This window comes from Narcine bancroftii, chromosome 5 (genome assembly GCF_036971445.1).
Source record: "Narcine bancroftii isolate sNarBan1 chromosome 5, sNarBan1.hap1, whole genome shotgun sequence".
NCBI classification, from domain to species: Eukaryota; Metazoa; Chordata; class Chondrichthyes; order Torpediniformes; family Narcinidae; genus Narcine; species Narcine bancroftii.
The window spans coordinates 94,774,453-94,793,499 of NC_091473.1; the positions used below are offsets into that span (position 1 = coordinate 94,774,453).

Consider the following 19,047-nt stretch of genomic DNA (forward strand, 5'->3'; position numbering starts at 1 on the left):
GGATAGGCATTATTTCCTGAAAGTCATCTGCTACGTGTGAGTTATCTCACACCCATTCTTTTTTGGGAGTTACCGCATTGCGTGGTTTAGACGGGAGGGGGTATTTTTAACCTCCTACCCATTTTTTTTCCTTTTTTTTTGTATTATTAGATTAAAGAGTGAAGGTTTTTTTTTAAATATAAAAAAAAAGCATAAGAAAGTATTTGATTGTTTAAAAAACTAAAAATTTATGTGGTTTTTTTTTGTAAAGTTTATTCAGTAGATAAGGAATATCTGAAATTTAAATGTGAATGGGATGGATAAGTTTTTTAAAATATTTTTTCTTTAACTTTAAGGTGAAAGGAGTGGTAATTCTGGTGTATATTATTTTGCTATTTTAGTTATAGAACGAAGGGAATAATGGTGAAAGTTATAAATTGAATTGTACAATTCTTAATGAGGTTTGAATTTTGTTTGTGGTTTATGCTCCATTTGTTGAAGATATAGATTTCGTTGTAGATGTGTTTTTATTATTTGGATATCTGAATTTTAACGTAATGATTGGGGATATTTAAGTGTGGTATTGGAGCTTTTATTGGATAACTATTCAAGAGTAAAAGGGAAAAATGGTGGAAGAGTACTAAAATTGAATTGTACAATGCTTAATGAGGTTTGAATTTTGTTTTAAGATGGTGGTTTATGTGATTAATATGATGATAGATGTGAAGTTAGTTGATATTTGGTGAAGGTTTATCTCTATAGAGAAAGTTTTTTTTTCATCTTTTTTTTCATGCTACACTTTTTTTTAAGAATTGATTATTTTTTTAAGAATTGAATTTTTTAAAGAATTTTTGTTAATGTTACTAACTTTACTAATTTTTTATATTAAGTTTGAGTTAAATATATGTTTCCTCTTAACTCCGTTTGTTAAATATATGCATTTAAGTTTGATTTAAGTATGTTTTTTAAGTCTGATATCTTAGTATTAATTACTTTTCTTTTTGTTAGTATTTTAATCGGTTATGTTTTTGTTTTGTAAGTGGGTCTTTTTTTCTCATATATTATTAACTTTATTAATTCTTCACTTTTTATTTTGGGGGGAAGGGGGGTTGGACTAATTTGAGTCGGGTTATTAATGTGTAATAATTATTGGGGAGGGTATAGTTTATTTAGATTACTGATATTGTATTGTAATTTTATTATTTTATTCCTAATTTTTTTTAAGTGTAATCATATATGTTATAAAATCTTAAATAAAGTTAAAAAAAAAGAATGTTAGTCTTTACATTTCTGGACCCTTTTAAATCTCCCCATTCTCATATTAAACACAAGCTCTCCAGTTCCAGAATTGTCTGCCCTAGGAAAAAGACTTGAGCATTCATTTTTCCATGCCCCCTCCTATTATTTTATAAACCTCTGTATGACACCCCTCAGCTTCCTGCATTCAAAGGAATAAAAACCTAGCCTATCTAACCTTTCCGATAACTCAAGCCTGCTGGTCCTGGCAACACCCTGGTGAATCTCCTCTGCTTGCTTTCTAACTTTATCCTTCCTATAGCTGGGCAACCAGTAGTGCGCACAGAACCCCAATACCTTGGATAACTCTATCACAAGGTCCTAACTTTCGTCCTCATTATCCTGCCCCAATGAAGTCAAATTTCTCAACCAGTTTATAAGATCAATTTATGATTTATACCTAATGAGGTCAAAGTTGAATAAAACAAACCATTAAACATCAGGCCTATTAAATCCAAAGACCAGATAACAAATGGTAACCATTATCAAATGTGAGCAAAAACAACACCAATTTGTACAAATTATATGTATCATAAGCTTTTGTCTATTGGGGGAGAGGAGGAAATTGACTCACTTGTTTTATTGAGATTCTAGAATGAAGATTTCAGGGCACACGAGAGCATGCAAGAGCAGAAACAAGTTAATGGTGACTAAAAACTTTGTATACGATTCCAAAATAATTACTGGCACAGCAAGAAATAGTGTTCTGCATTTCCACTTTCAAAATGGGATGAACCACAAAGGGGAAAACTTGCACCAAAATTGATAGGAAATGAGTGGCGGCTCTGCTTTTAAATCAAAGCTGACATTTAACAAGTGGGTATCCATCTTTTGTTCACCTGCAATAGGACTGTTAAACTCATGGTGATGATGTCAACAGCCTTTAATTAGATTGCCTTGCTCATGCACAGAACCACCAGCAGGTCAGAAAGTGTCAGCATGAGGAGGAACATTGTGGCCTGAATGCCTCTATCTTGGGCTACCCCATGGAGCACAGGCCATCTTCAGATGCTCTAACTCAGAAAACAGAACAGCTGCATCTGGCTAGGCTAGTGAGCATCTGTGAAGAGACTGAGCACCAGGAGTGATAGTGGAGGTAGAACATTTAATAAAATTTAAAAAAAATCAATCTGGAGGAGCTAGAATTGTTGAGCTCAGCATTGCACTCAGAAGGCTGTGACATGCCTTCTGCCGTTTCTCAAAATTATGTTTAATTGGAACAGTGTAATAATAGTGGGAATGTCATGACAGGGCCATGTAAAACTAAGGTTTTATTGTGTTCAATTTTGTATACGCACTGCAGGAAGGAATTAATAGTGTTTGAGAGAGTACAGAGCAAGATTTACAAGACGATGCCAGGTCCAGAGAGATCTAGTTCAGAGGAAAGGCGAGATGAGAGTGGGTTTCTTCAGGAGTGTTGTAAATCTTCACAATTCTCCTCCTCAGGAGGCTTTGGATACCCTGTCTCAACCTCTATTTATTCCATGACTAAGTTAAAAGTAATTTTTTGCCATACAAAGGGAGGGGTAGGGATGAAATGGTGGTGAAGAGGTGTATTTGAGGGAAAGGATCAATCATGAATCTCAAAAGATTGCAGACCAAGCTCAATTCGCTGTATGGTATAATTATACCTCTACTTCTCATTTAGGAAACTGAGGGGAGATAAATGAAAGACAATTTTGCAAACCCAAATGTGTCAATAAGGAAGATCCTCCCTTTTCTCTTAAGATATCAATAACTAAGTGGCATAGATTAAGATGGAGAGGAAATATATTTTCAACCAAGAATGATGAGAATGTGGAGCTCACTGCCTAAAACTGTGGTGGAGGCAGAAATCCTCAGCACCTTTAAAACATACATTTCAAGTGCTTACAAAGCCATGGAACAAGAACTGGAAAATGGGATCAGTGTGCAATGGTTTATTTGGCCGGCATAGGAATGGAAAGAGTAGCCTTTGATTCTATAAATGGCTTTGATTCATTAAAATATTTACAGTTATTTGGTTTTAAGGTTCTGGGCACATTAATCATGTTTTACAGAAATCCTTGTGATAGCTCAAAAATATGCAAGACTATACACAACCATTTGATTCATCTTCTGTGCTTTGCAAAAAAACTGGAGCAGAGTATTAAAAAAAAAACAAATCCAGTAGCTTTCTGCTAAATTAGTACCTGCTTTCTTCAACAAATGTAGTATTTCCAGTGTTAAAATAATATGGCAATACCACTCAGGACACAAATTCTTTTATAATACTCTTCTTGCTTTCAATTATGGTACTAAATCATTGAGCCCTCAACACTAAGTCCTTGAGCAGAGGAAATTCTAAACTTCCTTGATAAAATAATTTCTTCTGTGTTTCTATGGAAATATTGCCAGCATTTTAAAATTTTTTATAAAAATACAATTCTTTGTCCTTGATAAAATCTTGTAGACAACTGACAGAGGCAGAGCATCATATTGTAAATTTCTAAAAGCAGTTGTATTTTCTAGTCAGGATTCATCCAATTCAGCCTGTTGGCCAATTTTGAAATCCAATGTGGACAAAAAAAAACCTCAACAAAGTGACAGGTCACTTCCCCACTCTATTCCCAAGCATCTGGAGAAATGCTGTCTCATCCGGTTGTACATGTACATTCAGATGATAATGAAATATTAAAGGCTGGGAAGGGCAAAGCATTCCTTATGTGGTCAGAAGGAGTACATCTATTCTGTCTAAAAGCTACTTAGGCCAATTCAAGCCTTTTGTCCAACTTCAGGCAAGTTTGCTCTGCTGAGGAATCCAATTATGCTTTGGGAGGAAACTGCAAATTGGGCTACCTCATGGAATCCTACCGATTACCCTGGGAAATATAGGGCAGTGGATAAACTCTCACCCTTGAAAATGACTGCTCTTTTCAATTTCTGTCAATATTCCATATAGATGCAGTACATTTTTTAACTAATGTTAAAGCATTAGTGGAAATCCATAACAGCTCAGTCTGCAAAGTTAATTAGATTATTGGATAGAGGTTACGGTTTACCTGACTAATAATGAAGAATACAATGGTCATGGCTGCACAGGTGAGTGTGACAAGCATCAGGAACTTGAACCGAAATATTAATCCCTGAAAGAGAGACAATAGTTACTGTAAAATGATAATATAGAAACTAACATCATAACAATTCCTTCAGATAGTGTTTTTCCTTCTTTACTTTTAATAAAACCTTGCTGGATCTTCCGTCTGCCTCTGGGTCTGACAAGTCATTCTTTTTCACAAACCTATTCCCAGTCCTTCGGCTTAAAAATTAATCCTTTCAGACTCGTTTCTTCCCCTCCCCATGATAATATAGAAACTAACATCATAACAATTCCTTCAGATAGTGTTTTTCCTTCTTTACTTTTAATAAAACCTTGCTGGATCTTCCGTCTGTCTCTGGGTCTGACAAGTCATTTTTTTTCCACAAACCTATTCCCAGTCCTTCTGCTTAAAAATTAATCCTTTCAGACTCGTTTCTTCCCCTCCCCATTGAAAATCACAAATGGGATTCTCTACGACTAATACCAAGATATTGTCTCTGCTGATCTTCACCACAGCTAACAAGACCACACTCCTCCATTCTCAGCTCAAGGTATATTGAAGATTGACTGTTGGTTGAAGAAATTTTGACTTACTTTCACAATCTTGAGTGCTCCTTCAACCTGGCAAGAAGTTGAAAATAGCTAAAGGTAAAGGTTCCATTTATTATGACGTAATTCTACATTTTGAATGTAACATACATTAATTTGTCTGCTGTAAAGACAGAGAGTCACCACTTTGTCCATCACCCCTCACAGAAATGAGGCCCCAGCGAGAAACAAACTCGCAACCCTTGGTATACAACACCAGTGCTCTAACCACCGAGCTAGAAAACAAAGCCCCTGTAAACTTAAGTAATTCTTGATGAAGTACTAGCAGAATTATTTCAGGCAGAAGTTCCTGCTCTCATATGGGAAGCATGCCAGGGGATCTCAACCATGCTATTACCTACCACACCACCCATGAAAGTGCACTAAAATTTCTAGGCCCATAATCTTTGTCTCCCACTTCTTCAAAAAGCCCTAATTGAAACATACATTTGTCCAATCGTCTGATCTGACACTCATTTCTGACTAAATTCTGCAAAGAATTTTGAAAGACTAAAAAAGGCTGCTACAAATGACTACCTTCTTGCCTCTGCATGCATAAAAACGGTACAATTTAAGTTACTTCCTAGCTACAGCATACAGCTTCATCACAATCTGTTTTGTACAACGTTAGCTACTATGATTTTTAAAAATGCCATCTTGTTTTACGAGTAGTTTTCTGGAAGAGACAGGCAGATCTAAAGTTGACCAACAAGGAATTGCAACATTACATTTCAGACAAAGGAACATTGGAAGAGGAAGAACTAATAGAGTAGCCTTCAATGCAAAAATTACTAGAAAAATCAATTGATTAAAATATATAGTAAATACGATTTAAAAAAAAAAATAGATGCAAATAAAAAAATAAAATAGAATAATGGTAAAATTGAAAAAAAATATTATTGGTTTGGTTCTAGTAGTTTTCTATGGACATTCCACTTCAGGGTAAAATTATTGTGTCATTCTATAGAAGAAGGTGATATAACCTCAATGGACTAAAAGGTCATTCCATGACTCCAGGCAAAAGAGATTGTCCAACACCAGGGACTTCAGATTTATGAAGAGGGAATGGAAAATGGATGGTTCTCGTTCTGACTTTGAATAAAAGGGATCTGATTGAAGTACTTTGGAGAATGAGGGGGAATTGACGTGGTAAACCTCTTCCAATTGGTCATTTACATGAGGACAAATGTTTTTGATCGAGGAGAACAATTAGGATTTAAAAGCACAGAACTGTTACAATATGAAATGCTTGATTAGAAAGTAGAGGTAGAATATATAACAACTTTCCAAAGTAAAGAACATAAACATTTGGAAAAGTAAAACCAGAAAAAGAGAGAAAGGGACGAATGAATTAGCTTTCAGACAGTTCATGCAAACATGATGCCACAGGCACTTTCTGTACAACAATAACTCCACATTGCATTTAGTTTTATCTTTATTTTTGTACCTCATAGTGTAGTCTCCTTGCTTTGGACATGGCAGGGAGTGAACATCTTTTGCCACTTATATTTCGGAAGACCTGGAATACCATGAAGCAGAGAAAAACGAAATACAGACAGGCACAAATGCCTGCAACGATGATAAAGGCCATCTAACAGCAGTTTGTCAAGGTAAACACCAATGAAGTGGTTTAAATTTTCCTTTCATCCCCAGTCCTCAAAATAATAAATTGTCCATTGAGACTGCAAAATGAATATCAAATGGAATCCTGATGCCTTGTTTTTTTTTTTGAATACTTTATAAATTTTTAACCACAATATAATTACATTAGTCAATTGTAAATTATTTCAAAAATATTATACACGTGATATATATCCACCCCCACCCCTATATAGGTCAAAACCCCAGAATGCCAAGAAAATAAAACATTTATACAATAAAGTCTATTGGAGGTTACAAAGAAGCAAGGTCTTCAATGATATACACGCAAATCAAAATATTGTAAATATGGACTCCGTATTTTCCAAGAAATGATATTTATCTCACAGACAATGAGTAATTTTCTCTAATGGTATACCACTACAAAGTTCTGCATGCCATCTTTCCATTCCTAAATCTATTTCTGACTTCCATGATACTGTTATACATTTCCTAGAAACTGCTAAAGCAATGAACACAAATTCAATTTGATAAATATTTAATTTTAAATTTTGACCTTATAGCCTTAATCTTTCTTTGGCTTGGCTTCGCGGACGAAGATTTATGGAGGGGGTAAAAAGTCCACGTCAGCTGCAGGCTCGTTTGTGGCTGACCAGTCCGATGCGGGACAGGCAGACACGATTGCAGCGGTTGCAAGGGAAAATTGGTTGGTTGGGGTTGGGTGTTGGGTTTTTCCTCCTTTGCCTTTTGTCAGTGAGGTGGGCTCTGCGGTCTTCTTCAAAGGAGGCTGCTGCCCGCCAAACTGTGAGGCGCCAAGATGCACGGTTTGAGGCGTTATCAGCCCACTGGCGGTGGTCAATGTGGCAGGCACCAAGAGATTTCTTTAGGCAGTCCTTGTACCTTTTCTTTGGTGCACCTCTGTCACGGTGGCCAGTGGAGAGCTCGCCATATAATACGATCTTGGGAAGGCGATGGTCCTCCATTCTGGAGACGTGACCCATCCAGCGCAGCTGGATCTTCAGCAGCGTGGACTCGATGCTGTCGACCTCTGCCATCTCGAGTACCTCGACGTTAGGGGTGTGAGCGCTCCAATGGATGTTGAGGATGGAGCGGAGACAACGCTGGTGGAAGCGTTCTAGGAGCCGTAGGTGGTGCCGGTAGAGGACCCATGATTCGGAGCCGAACAGGAGTGTGGGTATGACAACGGCTCTGTATACGCTTATCTTTGTGAGGTTTTTCAGTTGGTTGTTTTTCCAGACTCTTAATATTACTCAATAAAAATAACATTGGGTCCTGTGGGAATTTGACCCCAGTAATTCATCCCAAAAAAAATTACCTACTCCTAACCAAAATTGTCTAACTTCAGGACATTGCCAAGTTGAATGAAAAAAGTTCCAACCTCAGATCTACATCTAAAACATAATCTGATATGGCAGGATTTAATCTATTTAATTTCTGTTGAGTCAAATATAATTGATGTAAAAAATTATATTGAACTAACTGATATCTTACATTTATAAGTTTAGTCATATTATTCCTCCACAACTTCATCCAATCCTTTTCACTTATTTGAGAATTTAAATCTAATTCCAATCTTAATCTTGATTTAAGCGCCCCAATTCTGGGGGCCTTAGTTTGAAGTAAGTTATACATTACTGAAATAAATTTATTTACAGTAGTATTACAAATCAGTAATTCTAATTCACTTTGATTAGGTAGGGCCTATTTTGCCAGATTAAAAAGAGCTTTAACTTGGTAATAATAAAATAAAGTATTACCAGGTACATTAAATTTTTCCCTCATTCTTTCTAATATTATGAATCTCCCATCCTCTTGATACACTTGTCTCTAAATCCTCAAGAATTGGCTATCCATTGAAAAAGGAATAAGCCTATTTTGACATAGAGGCATTTTCCTGGATATTAAACCTTTCATACCAATTTCAGAATCCTGATTCCTTGTATTAAAATTGGACCTTTCCACTTTGCCCTGTTTACCTTGGTGTGTTTTCCACTGTGATATAATCTCATATTAAGTTTGGCTATTTTAAATGTCAACAAGTAATCACAACTTCAGTGTTCCTTTCCAGGGCTGAGTCCATCATCATCCAAATCCTCCTCACCAGTTAGTTATCTCAAATCAGAACCCTGGCATCAAGGGCAATTGTGGAAGTTATCTCCCCACAAAATAAGATACATTGGGAGGTTGCTGCAGGTCCTTCTCTGTTTAATAGGTTGATTCCTGCTGTGTGCATATCTATTAGACATTGCAGAATCTTTCAATTATTAATTAAATGGATGTCAACTAAGAGGCTGGGCCATCATTTAATTGCCTATCCCTAATTGCCCTTAAGAAGATGGCAGTGAGGTATCTTCATGAACCACTACAATCCAAGAAGGGTGGGGATACACATAATGCTGTCATGGAGTTACAGGATCTTGTATAACCATATAACAATTACAGTACAGAAATAGGCCATTTTGGCTCCTCTAGTCTGTACCAATTTAAATGATCTCCTCTCGTCCCACTTGCCGGTACCCTGCCCATAACCCTCCAATCCCCTCACATCCATGCACCTATCCAACTTTTTCTTAAATGACAAAATTGACTTTGCCGCAACTACCTCTTCCGGAAGGTCATTCCACTCAGCCACCACTTCTGAGTGAAGAAGCTCCCCCTCATGTTACTTCTAAACTTTTGCCCTCTAACCCTTAACTGTTCACCCCTCATTCAAATCTCACCTACCCTCAAGGGGAAGAGCCTATACACATCTACTCTATCTATTCCCCTCATAATTTTATGTGCCTCTCTCAAACACCACCCCCCCTCAACCTTCTACGCTCCAATGAATAAAGACCCAGTCTAATCAATCTTTCTTTGTATTCTAGATACTGAAATCCAGGCAACATTTTAGTAAATCTTCTCTGCACCCTCTCTACCTTATTTATATCTTTCCTATAATTTTGGGACCAGAACTGCACACAGTATTCCAAATTTGGCCTCACCAACACCATGAATAATCTCAACATCACTTCCCAACTCCTACATTCTATGCGTTGATTTATAAAGCCTTCTTTACCACTCTATCTATGAGGATATTTATGGAAATACATTTCCAAGTAACGACAATGTACGATCATTAGATGGTTTAATTCTATGGAGAAGGTATCATATTATTTTCTTCTGAAAGATTAAAAAGTCCTCCTTTCCAAAAGGTTGTCATTGAGAATCATTCAAGAGCCATAGTCTTGAGTAAACAGAGAAATGCTGAACAAACTCAGCAGGTCAGACAGCATCCATGGGTAGAAATAGTCAGTCAACATTTTGGGTCTGAAGCCTTTATCTAGACTATGATTGAATAGATAATATTACATATTTTGGGTTTTAAAGAAGCTGGGGGAGCTGAAAGAGACAAACAGAGACATACTTGTACAATTTTAACATGTTAACAAGCTCTTTGTTTCTATTCCCATGCTGTTCTAGAAGTAAAAATGGAACAGTTGCAAGGGAGGAGGAGAGCAGGAGTAATCCAGAATAGACTCCAGCCAAAGACAGCAGGCCCTTCACATATCTAAAATTAGAAAAATCAATGACCATGGCATTAGGTTTAAAACTGTCCAGGAGGAATAGGATGTGCTGTACCGGTGTTTGAGAACACGGACCTCCAGTATTAAGAACTGTTTCTTTCCCAATGTTATCACACTCTCGAATGGATCTCAGACTGAAAAAGATGTTGCCCTTGCACTGCCTTTTAAAATTATACTTTCTATCCAGCACTGTTTTTGCACTTTCTCCATAATCATCACTGAGTAATGTTACACCACTCCTTACACATTTATTATTGCACCACCTGCTTTACAATTTAAATTACCTAGACATCACACAAAACAAATCTTCTTGCTGCATTTTAATTTACTGGCCACATAATTTAATCCAGAGGGATGAAAATCCAAGTTACTTCAGTCACCTCATCTTGTCGGCATCATGGATATGCTATTGTAATTCTTCTAGCCTTTGTACATAACATGTTAACAAGGTCTTTGTTTCTATTGCCATGGTGTTCTGTGAGGAAAAATGCGACATTTGAAAGGAGGAGGAGAGAGGGAGTATCCGGAACTGGCTCCAGTTCAAGCCAGCAGGCTCGTCACCCGCCCAAGAACAACATTCCTTGGAGATGATCTCTGGAGTAAAACTTAACAGTAACTGAAACACTACAGGATTCAGTAAAAAGTTAATTCCATTTGTATATCTCATTCAGTCAAGGCACAGCAGATTCATCAGTAAGAAAACGAAGGCTTTGGAGTCTTTGCCAAGGACCAAGATAAATTGTTGTGTTTCACCAAACGGAAATATTTACTAAGCATTTAGAATTGGATTTGAGCAGTCCAGACATGTCAACCCCTCAGGGTGGAATGCAGATGAGATTTTTGCTTTGTTCAAAAGAATACTGCTAAACATTCTTTAGCCTTGTACGTTGCTCAGTTTTTCACCCCCTTATGATGGTGCTGACTGTTTCTGACATTTAAGTTGACACGAGTGCCTCTTTGATATCATGTCAAGTGGTCATTCTTCATGTGCAAATGTTATCAGGAAATTGGTCCTGCGCAATAGTGGAGAGAGGAGTAGTGTGAGACAAAGAAGGAAGAAGGTAGACTAGCCAGATGCCACTTTTTGGTATGGTTCCTTCTGAATTCCCAATTGGAAAAGCTTTCTAAAACTTCAGGCAGAGAGTCCTAAACAACATTCAGGCCAAGCACAAGATAGGATTGAATATTTGCAACTCATTCATGCCAGGCAACAAGAGTCTCAAGCAAGAGTGGAAACATCTACCCTTGATATTTAATGTCTTTCTACCTTCACTGATAACCCCACTCACTGTCATATTGTTGAGGTCTCAATTGGTCAGAAACTCAACTGCAGAAGCCATAAAAATAGTGTGACTTCAAAAGTTAGTCAAAAGTTGATTGTGCTGTTGAGAATAACACACATCCCATTATCCTCTTTCCAGCACCTACAAAGTACATGTCAGATTATCTACCAAAGTTCAAAGTCAAAGTTCAAATTTATTGTCAGAGTACATGCATAACATCACATACAATACAGATATTCTTTTTTTTCTGAGGCCCTGGCAGAATTTCTGCAGATCGGTACTGTGAAAAACAGTACTCAAGATACAAAAGAGAGAAATGTAAACAAAGAAGGAAATGCAAACAAACCAACTGTGCAAGGGGTGGCAACTTTCCTGAACCTGGGAACTCCCAGAACATAGTTGTCAATCCTGAAAGAGGGGCTGTTCCAACAATAGACGTAAACAAGAGTGCAGATGCTGAGGTCAAGTACAGTACACCAATGCGCTTTATGCTTCAATGGTCGTTGCATAACCTGCTGAGTTTCTTCAGAACTTTTGCGTACTGTACTCTTGCTACAATATCCCATTTATTCCCTTTACTGGTTGCAGCAAAATGGAGCTCCTCACCACGGCCGCTCTGCTAACAGCTTCCAACCCTGTTTTCTCTCATCATCAAGGAGAAGTGCCACATGGAAATATCACATTTGCCCAAGTCACACACCATCTTGACTGTTCCTAAATAGAGTCAAGGTCCCAGAACTACCCACATAATAGCATGCAGTGCACTAAAGCGCACAAAACTCAGCAGATCATGCTGCATCCTTGGAAAGTAGACAAGTCATGGACATAGACCTCAGGAGCAGAGGGGATAACTAAGGAGATCAGTGAGAGACTCTCACAGAACTCTTTTCAAAGAGAGGAGGAATACATCTTCAGGATAGGCATCCATCAAAGACTTCACAGGGCCCACAAATGGAGGTCTTTGTTTCTATTGCCATGGTTTTCTGTGAGGAAAAATGCAACATTTGAAAGGAGGAGGAAAAAGGGAGTATCCGGAACTGGCTCCAGTTCAAGCCAGCAGGCTCGTCACCTGCCCAAGAACAACATTCCTTGGAGACGATCTCTGGAGTAAAACATAACAGTAACTGAAACACTACAGGATTCAGTAAAAAGTTAATTCCATTTGTATATCTCATTCAGTCAAGGCACAGCAGATTCATCAGTAAGAAAACGAAGGCTTTGGAGTCTTTGCCAAGGACCAAGATAAATTGTTGAGGTCAGCAGATCATAGATGCTGAGTTTCTCCAGCACTTGCTTACTGCTCTAAACCCCAGCGTCTGTTGATTTCTTGTTGACCTCCACATAATAGCATTTTGAATGTACCTTTATGGTGGCTATTTTGTGCTCCTATCTTGGGATGAGCCTGATGCATACATTCCTATGGTTTCATGATTCCACTACCCCTCCCCCCCCCAGTATTTTTGATCTTTCAAAGAGTCGGAAAAAAAATCCAGATTCAAATAATCAGCCTTGACAAAAATAACATTTCTCCCACAAACCAGAGGTTGGGGGGGGGGGGGGGGGGGGGGGGGTGGGGTGGAGAAATAAAAATAAGCTGCTTATGGTCCAGCTCACTATTCAGAGATATGAGGATATTTGGGGATAATTGTTGAATAACGGAACATTCGAGAGCTTCTGCCGTGGAAGTTCGGCAGTGAAAGAGAATGAAATCAGAAGGGAAAAGCTTGAATCGCATTTCCTGGTTAAAGAGCTGCAAATGAAATACTGCAACAAACTGCTTTGGGGCTAAACTGAAATTGACTCTTTAGGGTGATTCATGCCAGGAGATTGCCACAAAACAGTGCTCATGTTCAAAGGAACAGCAATTAATTACAGCAGCTTATCTCTATCAAACATAAGAGAAACAGACACCCTTTAAAGCTTACGCTTCTAAATGTTAGAAAATGCATACATCTCAAATTACATCTCACCATTTAAGAAGCAAGGAGATGTATTTCATGCATTTAGAATAATAATGAAATAAATTAGAGTCTGATATTTTGCTAACATTTTACCAGCAAATCCATAAGCAGCTGTAGCCACTGATGGGAAAAAAAATATTGAAATCCAAATATTACCGGATTCAGTGATCAGTCAGGTCCCTGGCACAGCCTGACCCCATGGCTAAGAAATGGAGGGAGGGGGAAAGAGGCAAGCTATAATGATAGGGGTTTCAATAGTTAGGGGAAGAGATAAGAGGTTCTGTTGTGTATGCACTCACACAATTAAGACTCTGATACGTCATGCTCTCTCTCTCTCTCTCTCTCTCTCTCTCTCTCTCTCTCTCTCTCTCTCTCTCTCTCTCTCTCTCTCTCTCTCTCTCTCTCTCTCTCTCTCTCTCTCTCTCTCTCTCTCTCTCTCTCTCTCTCTCTCTCTCTCTCTCTCTCTCTCTCTCTCGGGGGTAGGGGTGGATACAGTAGCACAATTCGTGTGGGCTTTGTGAAATCCGGAAAAATCCAAAATTCGGAACAAAGAGCTTGTTAACATGTTCCGGATATAGGATTGTGTACCTGTATGTGCTTTGGTATTTTTCAGCTGTGAAACTACTGGCCATTTGGAGTGTGCATCCACAGCTATTAGGAAAGTCTCACCCATGAATGGTCCAGCGAAGTTTACAGAAATCTGGTACCAGGGTTTGGATGGCCATTTCTATTGGTTAGCTTCGGCTTGCAGCATTTTTGGCTGCATTGACTGACATACTTTTCATTCTCTTATTGTTGTTTCAATGTCTGTCTATGGAGGGGTCTATGGACATGCATCCAGGCCAGTACCTTCATTCGTACCATTCCCAGATGGTTGTGGTGTAGTTCTGATTACATGGTAGTTTGCCATTTGGCCAGCATAATTGTACTGGTACCCCATAGTAAACATCCTTCTTCGACTGATAGTTCATGGCGGCGTAATAATTTCTTCTCATTCTGTCTCAGTTAATGGGATGCGAGATAAGGCATCTGCATGGCTGTTGAGTGTTCCTGGTTTATGTTTTAAACTAAGAGGCTTGTTGTCTGTGATCAAGGTGAATTTTTTTTCCTGTATAGTTATTGGTGGAATTAAAAAAAATCACCAAAAATTATTGCCAGTCCTTCTTTTTCTAGTTGGGTGTAATTGCGTTCGCTTGTGATTAATGTTCTCGAAGCATACGCTACTAGTTTCTAACCTTTTTTCTGTGATTTGGGATAGTACTGCTCCTAGTCTCACTAGTGAAGCATCCATGGCTGGTGTAACTTCTTTACTAGGGTCGTAGTGGATCAGCTCCTTATTTGTTGATGTCAGTATTTTCTTTAGTTGATCGACTGTGTTTTTAGTTTCTGTGTTCCAATACCATGTTTGATCTTTCTTGAGTAATTGGTTCAGTGACAGTAAAGCTAGAGGACATCCCTCCAAGAATGTATAGATGGAGATTAAACCCCATGCTACTTAAAAGACAGGATTTTAGAGAATTTATTGAAAAACAATTAAAAATGTATTTTGAAGTAAATACGGAATCAGTGGAAGATAAGTTTATACTATGGGACGCAATGAAAGCATTCATTAGAGGGCAAATAATAAGTTATGTAACCAAGATGAAGAAGGACTACAATCAGGAAACAGAGCAGTTGGAAAGGGAAATAGTAAACATAGAAAAAAAATTAGCAATGAAGGAAGATACAACTAAAAGAAGAGAATTGGCGGATAAAAAAAATAAAATATGAAACATTACAAACATATAAGGTGGAGAAGAATATAATGAAGACAAAACAGAAATATTATGAACTAGGTGAAAAAACACACAAAATCTTAGGCATGGCAGCTTAAGACAGAGCAAACTAAGAAAATGGTATTGGCACAAGGAAAAAAGACAAACAAATTACATATAATCCGAAAGAAATTAAGGAAAACTTCAGAGAATTCTATGAACAATTATACCGAACTGAAAACGAAGGGAAAGAAGGGAAAATAGATGAATTTTTGACTAAAATTGAACTACCAAAACTACAAATAGAGGAACAAAATAAATTAACAGAACCATTTGGAACAGTAGAAATACAAGAGATAATAAAAAAATTACCAAATAATAAGACACCAGGAGAGGATGGACTCCCAATAGAATTCTACAAAACATTTAAAGACCTATTAATACCGCCCCTCCTGGATGTAATCAACCAGATTGATGAGACACAAAACTTACCAGATTCATGTAAAACAGCAATAATTACAGAGTAATTGGTTCAGTGGGCTGCATAGTGTAGACATAATAGGGATATGTTTTCAGTAGTGATTAACATGTTCTAGGAAGGACTGTAATTCTGATTTGTTGCGAACAGCTTCTGTTCCTGCTCAATTCATTCGCACCCCTTCGTTGTCGATTGTAAACCCAAGGTATGTTACTGAGGGGAGCATGAAGACACATTTGTCCTTTTGTAATCGTATATAATCCTGTTGTGGTCTAGTTAAGACCTTCTCAAGGTTTTGTAAGTGTTCACTGTTGTTTCGGCCCGTGATGATGATGACATCATCTAGGTAACACCCAACTGAGAGTCCATGTAGTAATTTGTCCGTTGTTGCTTGAAAAATCGTAGGTGTTGCTAAAATTCCGTAAGACGCGTTTATAGGTGAAGCCAATTCTATTTGTTGACATGCTTGTGACAAATCTATTTTTGTGAATTTTTGCCCTCCAATTAGTGCTTGGAACAATTCTTCTGCCTTGGGCATGGGGTGTTCGGGTTATTTTGAGTGATGGATTGATGGTGATTTTTTAATCGCCACAAATGCGAATTTCACCGTTTGCTTTTCGTATGGATACGATGGGCACTGCCCAATCGCTGAATTGTATTGATTCTAATATGCCTTCATGTTTTAGTCTGTTTAATTCAACCTCAATTTTTCCTTTCATAGCAAATTGGACTGTTCTGCCTTTGAAGAATTTTGATTCTGTATTATCTTTTAATTACAGTTTGGCTTGAACACTTTTGATTTTTCCTCAATTATTGTTGGAAAACCATTGTGTGATTGTTGAGGATTTGGTCGGGTTCTGGCTAGGAGGTGTCCATGTGGTGTACATTTAATATTGAACAGATTTCCAGCCAGTCTAGGGGAATGTGTTGTAACCAGTTTCTTCTGAAACGTGCTGATCCCTGGGTATCTACGATGTAGAGAGAGAGTTTTTAGTTGCTGTTTGTATTGTACTTGGACCTAACATTTTCCAAACATTTTGATTCCGTCTCCTGTAACAGATCTTAAGAGTTATTTCAGTTGTTTTTCTACCAGGAAGCGTGGTAGCAAGCATTCCTTTACACGTAACAGCATTAGGGACACCTCTGTCCTTGTGTCTAACTCCATCTTCAGGGGGTGTCCATTTATTTTTAGCTGTATAAAGATTGCTGTGTTTCCTCCATTTATTCCCCGGATGTGTAATATCTCAGGAGCAAAAATTTAGCAGCTCGAAGGTCAGCCGTTGGGCTGTTATCATCATTGTTGCCTCTCTCTGCAATTGTTTTGATTTTATCTGTGGTTATTTGCAGGCCACCTGTGCTTTAGAAGCAAACATTTAGCTTTGATATGTCCTTCTGCTTTGCAATGGTTGCATTTAGAATTTTTGAAAAAAGTTTTCTGGTCAGTGATTGTATTTCCCACAATGGAAGCAATGTTGGCAGGAAGACCTCCCGACCAGTAGGTCTGCTTGACCCACATCCAAGTTTTTATCTGCCATTTCAGAGCTTCAGGCAGTTCTGTATGCAATCTGTAATGCAATGTCTTGATCCATTGCTAATAATTTTGGTGATTTGCCAGTCCCATCGCTAATCTATCTCACAGTGCCTGATTTAGAAACTGCTCTGCCAGTTTGCGCAACGATGCCTGGTATTTACTTACTGTTTCTCCTGGTACTTATCTCTTTTCACAGAATCGTTGACTCTCTGCCGTAACTGGTGGTCTGGGCATAAATGGCTCCTTAGAGCTGTGCATAATTCGTTGAATGTCTTAGTCCCTGGATCATAAGGAGGTCAAATGTTTTGATGCCCATTATACCAAGGAAGAAGGCATGTTTGCAGTTTATTGGACCTTCCACAATATTGTGCGCTACGCAGTAGTAGTTAAACTGTTCCATGTAGTTATCCCAACTTTCTTTAAGTTGAATTCTGTTGTTTTCCTTCTCATGGTTGGTGCATGGAGTATGTGCAGGGTTTGTTTTGTTCCTCGTCACCATCTTTAACTTCTATTAGACTAACTTGGCTATGTATGTATGTATGTATGTATGTATGTATGTATGTATGTCATACTGGTATCCAAGAGGAGTTTGGTTACCTGTCTAAATGTCTACCAACCAGTGGCACTCACATCCACAGTGATGAAATGTTTTGATAGGCTGTCTGAGAGGCAACAAGGATCCTTTCCAATTTGGCTCCCCAGCAACAGATCTACAGTAGATGCCATCTCACTGACTCTACACACAGAACAAGAAACCAGAGCAACAAAGATGCACACATTGGATAAATGGCAACACTGCCGGAGCTGCTGTGATGGCAGTGATTGTATGGATGCGTGGATAGCAGAGAATGGAAGCAGCCATGAGGGGTTGCAGATTCTAGGGAAGCAGAGAACTAGTGCAGGGCACCAGAAAATGGGGAGATCAAACCCTGTTTGAGAACTAGAAGCAGAAGAGAGGACTCTTGGGATGGAGGGAGTTCCTGCAGCTAAAGAACACACAAGCAGAGGGCTGTTGGCAACTAAAGTTGAGGAATCTACATAAGCTGTGGGCTGCTGGCAACTGTGGTTGAGGGAGTCACACCAGGCTTCAGACTACTGGAGACCAGCTTGTGGACACAACCCTGTACAACACAGACAAAACTCTCCATACCATTGAGAAAATCTACATGGAATGCTGCAGTCCAAGAGCAGCAGCAATCAAAGATCCACACCACCCAGAGCATGATCAGTTCTTGCTAGTGCCATCAGGAAAGAGGAACAGATGCCACACGAGTACCACCAGGTTCAGAACAGATGCTATCCCTCCATCATCACACACTTCTAAACAGCAAACTCCATCAGAGATTCATTTTAAGAACTCTTACTTTACAATTTATTTATGACTGAATATATTTTTTTTCTGTATTGCAGTTTGTTTACATTTCTTTCTTTGTTTACATCCCCCTCTTTTGAATACTCATCTTTTCTTGAGCACAGTTTTTTTGCAATACCGATAAGTAGAAATTATCCCTGGCCTGCAGGAAAAAGAATCTCAGGGTTGTATGTAGTGTCATGCATGTTCTCTGACAATACATCTGAACTTTGAACGTTGAGAGTTCAGGGAGTTAAATGTGAAGTTGAAGGACAGGACCTCCAGGGCTGTGATGTCATTCATGATTGCTACACGTGCTGTACGATAGTGAGGTTAGAAATCAGAGGATAATGCAGCTTAACACATGGCTAAAGAGATGGTATAGGAGGAAAGGCTTCAGATTGCTGAATCCTTGTCCTCTCTTCCAGGGAAGGTGGGATCTGTACTGGCAAGATGGTTTTCATCGGAACTGGAGTGGGTCTAATATTCTTACTGAAAAGGTGCGTAGTTCCAGGGGTTTAAACTAGATTTGCAGGAGGATGGGAACCAGAATGTCAGAGCAGATAGTGGAGTGGAGGAAGA

The 19,047-nt window shown here is 38.5% G+C and overlaps 1 protein-coding gene across 5 annotated transcripts in view; it reads right to left on the bottom strand.

Annotated features, from left to right (window-relative positions):
- The window catches only part of wls (Wnt ligand secretion mediator), a 167,909-nt gene that overhangs the window by 9,304 nt on the left and 139,558 nt on the right, over positions 1-19,047 (bottom strand). For 3 of the 5 annotated variants that reach the window (XM_069938422.1, XM_069938418.1, XM_069938420.1), the window contains 3 exons: positions 6,369-6,512; positions 4,928-4,954; positions 4,296-4,379 (listed from right to left, as the gene is read on the bottom strand). In XM_069938422.1, coding sequence (XP_069794523.1) covers positions 4,296-4,379; positions 4,928-4,954; positions 6,369-6,512 — 255 coding nt within the window. The remainder of the gene's footprint in view (positions 1-4,295; positions 4,380-4,927; positions 4,955-6,368; positions 6,513-19,047) is intronic. The other 2 variants (XM_069938419.1, XM_069938421.1) reach the window with 1 other exon arrangement.